This window comes from Sinocyclocheilus anshuiensis, unplaced genomic scaffold (assembly GCF_001515605.1).
Source record: "Sinocyclocheilus anshuiensis isolate Anshui unplaced genomic scaffold, SAMN03320099.WGS_v1.1 scaffold472, whole genome shotgun sequence".
Classification (NCBI taxonomy): domain Eukaryota; kingdom Metazoa; phylum Chordata; class Actinopteri; order Cypriniformes; family Cyprinidae; genus Sinocyclocheilus; species Sinocyclocheilus anshuiensis.
Genome location: NW_015557102.1, coordinates 710,459 through 715,191, shown reverse-complemented (window position 1 = coordinate 715,191; position 4,733 = coordinate 710,459). Strand labels below are relative to the sequence as shown.

Here is a 4,733-nt window from a genome sequence, read left to right as displayed (position 1 = left end):
AACACATTTCATTACACCAAATACACAAAATAATGTTCTTTTTAGCAGCATCATATAACCCCTTTAACTCTGCCCACGGCATGCCTCCAGGAGCTCGGCTGTTTTCATTGAGGATTGTAAAGCTGTATCTTTCTTTTATAATATGATAAAACTAAAGACCCTTTAAAAATATGCATGGATGCAATACTACTCTATAGGTATTCAGAATTTAAACCCGATAAATATTTGTTATTAAAGCATCAACATTCACAGAACAGTGTTATTTTTAACTAAAGCAGGCGGCTGCTGCGTGCATGGTTTGGCATGGCAGAATGCCAGCATTTATAATCTCTAAAAGACATCTTAGTTCATCGCAATCTCACAAATCTCTGTTATAACACAATAAATATATGCATAATGAATCTTTCATAATGTATACAATTCGTGTGTTATAATGAGAGGATTCGTGAGCACGCAGATTTCAGCACTGCATTGCTCAACGCTGCAAACACGTTATAGCCTAAATAGAAAGTCTGCATACGCTTACACCTGTTAATCGTTTATATTTTATATTAGTTCAAGTAGCTTTTGTGCAATAGATGAATAACAATTTATTTGTTTTAGATATTTTATGTTTAGATATTTCTATTTTGCGGGAGTCCCGTGAATCATTTTATTCTCCCGCATCCCGCGCATACACACAAGTCTCTGCACTCGCCTATCAAGTCTTGTCCCGTGCCGCACTCTGTTGCGTCGGGTCTCGCAGGAGAGCAGGTCTCTAATCCACTGGCACTTGACTCGACAATGCGTGTGCTACATCCTTTTTACAATCTCCAGATTATAAAACACTGCATTCTGTCAGCAATGTAACGCGGCAGTAACGTATAGAGACCTCGGCTTGTAACTATACTCTAATTACTATTTTGAAAATTATAACGCGTTAAATTACTCCGTTACTAAAAAAGTAATCAAATTACAGTAACGCATTACTAAGTAATGCGTTACTGCCCAACACTGCTCAAGATTAACATGAGATTGAGTGAAACTGTGTGTTATGTCCCCTTTAAGATAAAGTGAGTAGCACTTTGACTGGTCCAATTAGGCAACCTGCTCTTTGTATTAAAAAATATATATTTTATTAGGCTACCAATAAGACTATTAATTTTGTTTATTTTTTTGTGTAAAACTTTTTAATGAGGGAAGAAATACTACCATTGTCAGTGAAATCATATTGCATCACATCTGGTTAGGACACTGTGTTCGTTTCAACAAGTGATCTTTGTGGAATGTGCCATAAATATTGAGTTCTGAAAGTTACAGAATGTTTTCATAGTACAATGAGCTCTATTAATCTAGGAAAGATCGAGGAAAGTTTTATTCATCATGATATGACCCCTTTTAAAAACCACTTCTGTTCTTTCTATAAAAATCAAGACCTCCCAAACATCTCTGTACAGAAAAACAGTTAGAAAAACATAAGCTTTTTTATTTAACATTAATGTACCGCAGCGAGTTTTACCTCCAGTCCAGATGGCAGTCTGACAGAATATTTCAATTAAACTACATCTGTACACATCTATGAAGTTTAGGTCTCGAAAAAATTTTTTTACTGGTATTTCCTAATTTTTCCTTATTACTTTCATTCTATAAACGCCATCAAGACAAAAGTTAAAAACCAGAGCCTGTGCAAATGTGCACTAACTTACCCCAGGGTTCCTTTGCCCGGGCCGGGAGGGCTGGGTGGTTTCTGGGTCGGGGCGGCTGTGCGTGGAGTTGTACCCGCTTTCATATTCTGGGCGTTGACCTGAAGGGCAAGTGTCAAATATCATTATTCTGAGTCAGAACAAATGTAAAGTCACTGACATTGGAACACATACACAAAACACACATCAACCAAAGCCTGACTGAATCCTTACCTTAAACCTTAGTAACCACTACACTCAGAAATGAAGGCAATAAGAAAAGTGAGGAGAGAAAAGATGCAAACCGTTAGTGTGAAGAGTAAATAGAAACTCACACACATGAAAACACACAAAGAGCAGCTAGTTAGGTAGCACAGTCCAAATGATCCAAAGCAAAATACATTCATATAAACTAGTATAAACTAGTAATGCACAGTATTTGGCAATATTACCATTATTAAAAGGTGCACAGTATTTTTTGTTTATGTTGTGCAGACTGATATAGCAGCAATGTTAAATCAGACATTTTAAGTCTGTTAAAACAGCGCAAAAGCTATTCAGTCAGCCATGATTAATTTAACAAGGCAAAGTGTACAATAACTGAAATAAAGTGAGTAGCATTTATCTGGTCATGTGATCTTAACATGGCTGCTCCCAAATCAGAAAGAACAAAATTATATATTTTATATGAATTTACTTCATTTTTTAATTTACTCATTTTGCATTTTACAAACACATAATTTTAATCAATAATAATTGCTTTACGTAACACATAAAATTATAGCTCTTGTCGATATTTGAAGCAGATAATATCAAGACTTTGTATGTTATTTATTAGAAGTTTTTCTGTACACCAAACTATTTTAGTATACCTCTCCCCAACAAACAAAAATTACAGCAAATCAGTATTACAAATACGCAAGCCTCTAAAGGTGTGGTCAAACCTACTGTTTTCTGGTGAATTTTCATGGTCAAAACAGTCATTTCAACAGAAATTTGGGAATTTCATGTGATGGTGAAAAACTTTCCCACGCAGGTTTAGCATTGGTTGGTCACACAAATTCGTTGACCATCAGAAAACTGCTTGGTTTGAAAGTGACTTCTGTGTGAGCTCTACTTCATACATCACTACACTACAATGGACCTTTTCTGTCCACGAAATGTTGCTAACGTGATCACACCTTAAGTAATACTATTTTAATACCAGTTAATAATTCCACCCTATTCAGTGCTCTTACAAATGTAATTGTGTACTTTTGAGAAGTAAACTACACAAACACACACACAGACTGGCTTCAACCCTACCTTTACGCCATGGCCTACGTCATCCAGCAGACTGAAGTCAATGGGCTTGCGGATGTAGCGTACAGGCCTCTCAGGATTGGCTGGTGCAATGATCTTATGTGTGCGGGAAGTGTTCTTATTGGTGGTGAGGATGCCAATTTCTCGCCTGGCCACCTTCTCTTTATGGATGTCCACCGTCTGTGGAGGAATGATGAAATGTGATTCGATGTATGCAGAAATGTACACAGAAACACATCAAAATACAGGTTTGAAAGTCAAGAAGAGTCTAAAAGTAGGACATGAATCGTGCAAGCAGTCTGTAGAAGGGAGTTCAACCATAAAATATCAAATCTAATTTGATTAATATAAAAGTAGCGCTATGTGTCAAAGTTTAGTACTTAGGGTTATTGATTTGAGTTAACCTTTTACTTTAAGTATGAACAATATTAATAGTGATGCTTGCCTTAGAAATGTAAGTGAAAGAAGCAAAATTGCAATGTACAATGTATCCACACTACTAGATGTTTGTTATAGCAGTAAAAAGCACCTGTGAGATGTGGTTGATGGACGACTCCATGCGGCGTAGCTGAGACGCCTGTATATCCAGCATCTGAAGCACATTGTTGGCGAGAGTGTTGATCAGATACGCTACGCTGGCCAAAGACTGAGTGGTGTAGCTTTTGGTTTCTTCTAGAGCTCTGTGTTTATCTGGAGACTAGATGGAGAGAGAAGGAAGAGGAGAGAGAGAGAGTGTTTATCTCAGCACAGAAGGATGAATAGAGGTGAAAGAGAACATGATATTGACTCGTGGCCTAATTTCTGTTCCCTCATTTACACTCCCCTTTAGGAGTGTGCCATACGTATCATCTACTATAATATTATTGTTTTAACGGTGTGCGAGCCGACATTGAGTATGTCTTGAGAATGCATGCTTGTATTTTGTTATGTAACCTATTAGAACGCCCCCAAAATTCAAGATATGGAGGCAAGAAATACCCAGCTTCTGTCTTTATTTATATAATATGATATAGTTAAGCAATATCACATGCAAGAGTGCCGTTTTCCCAATATCAGCATCACTGCAAATGTGACTGATTTTATCCAACAGCTGAATAAACAAGTTAAAGAATAGTTCACCCAAAAATTGAAATTTTGTCAGCATTTACTCACTCTGTCGTTGAACCAAACCTATATGAGTTTTTTTCTTATGTTAAACACAAAAGAAGATATTCTGAAGAATGCTGGTAATCAAACAGTTGATGGTCCCCATTGACTTCCATAGCATTTCTTTCCTTACTATGGAAGTCAATGGGGACCAACAACAATTCTTTAAAACATCTTTTGTCTTCAACATAAGAAAGAGACTTATACAGGTTTGGAAGGACATGAGAGTGAGTAAATGATGACAATTTTTTTTAATTTTGGGTGAAATATTCGTTTAATATTAGGTGATATACATTTTAGACACAATATTGCCAATATTGTCTTTCATCAATGAAAACAGTTTCAAACTAAGCCACAGACGAACTGTTGCATGTCTCCGAAGAGTCCGAACAAATCTGTGTTTTTGAATGAATCTAGTGAGTCAATGATTCAATGACCAGTTCATAAATGCAGTCACTTAATTTTGTTCCTGAATAAATGAATCAGTCATTTGAACAAATCTGTTAAATAAACGACTCAATGACTCGCTTAAGACAGTGACTTGCCATCACTTGCTTCTGGTTTTAACTTCGTTTAAAGAACTAGGTCTATTTCATACAAAAAAACAACAACAAAACTATTCAA

General features: G+C 36.3%; 1 protein-coding gene across 1 annotated transcript in view; it reads right to left on the bottom strand.

The window, feature by feature from the left end:
* Positions 1-4,733, bottom strand: part of LOC107677553 (abl interactor 2-like) — a gene marked incomplete at its 5' end in the record, with an annotated part of 23,880 nt that overhangs the window by 16,509 nt on the left and 2,638 nt on the right. The window contains 4 exons of the mRNA XM_016472484.1: positions 1,686-1,783; positions 1,896-1,913; positions 2,967-3,143; positions 3,493-3,660. Coding sequence (XP_016327970.1) covers positions 1,686-1,783; positions 1,896-1,913; positions 2,967-3,143; positions 3,493-3,660 — 461 coding nt within the window. The remainder of the gene's footprint in view (positions 1-1,685; positions 1,784-1,895; positions 1,914-2,966; positions 3,144-3,492; positions 3,661-4,733) is intronic.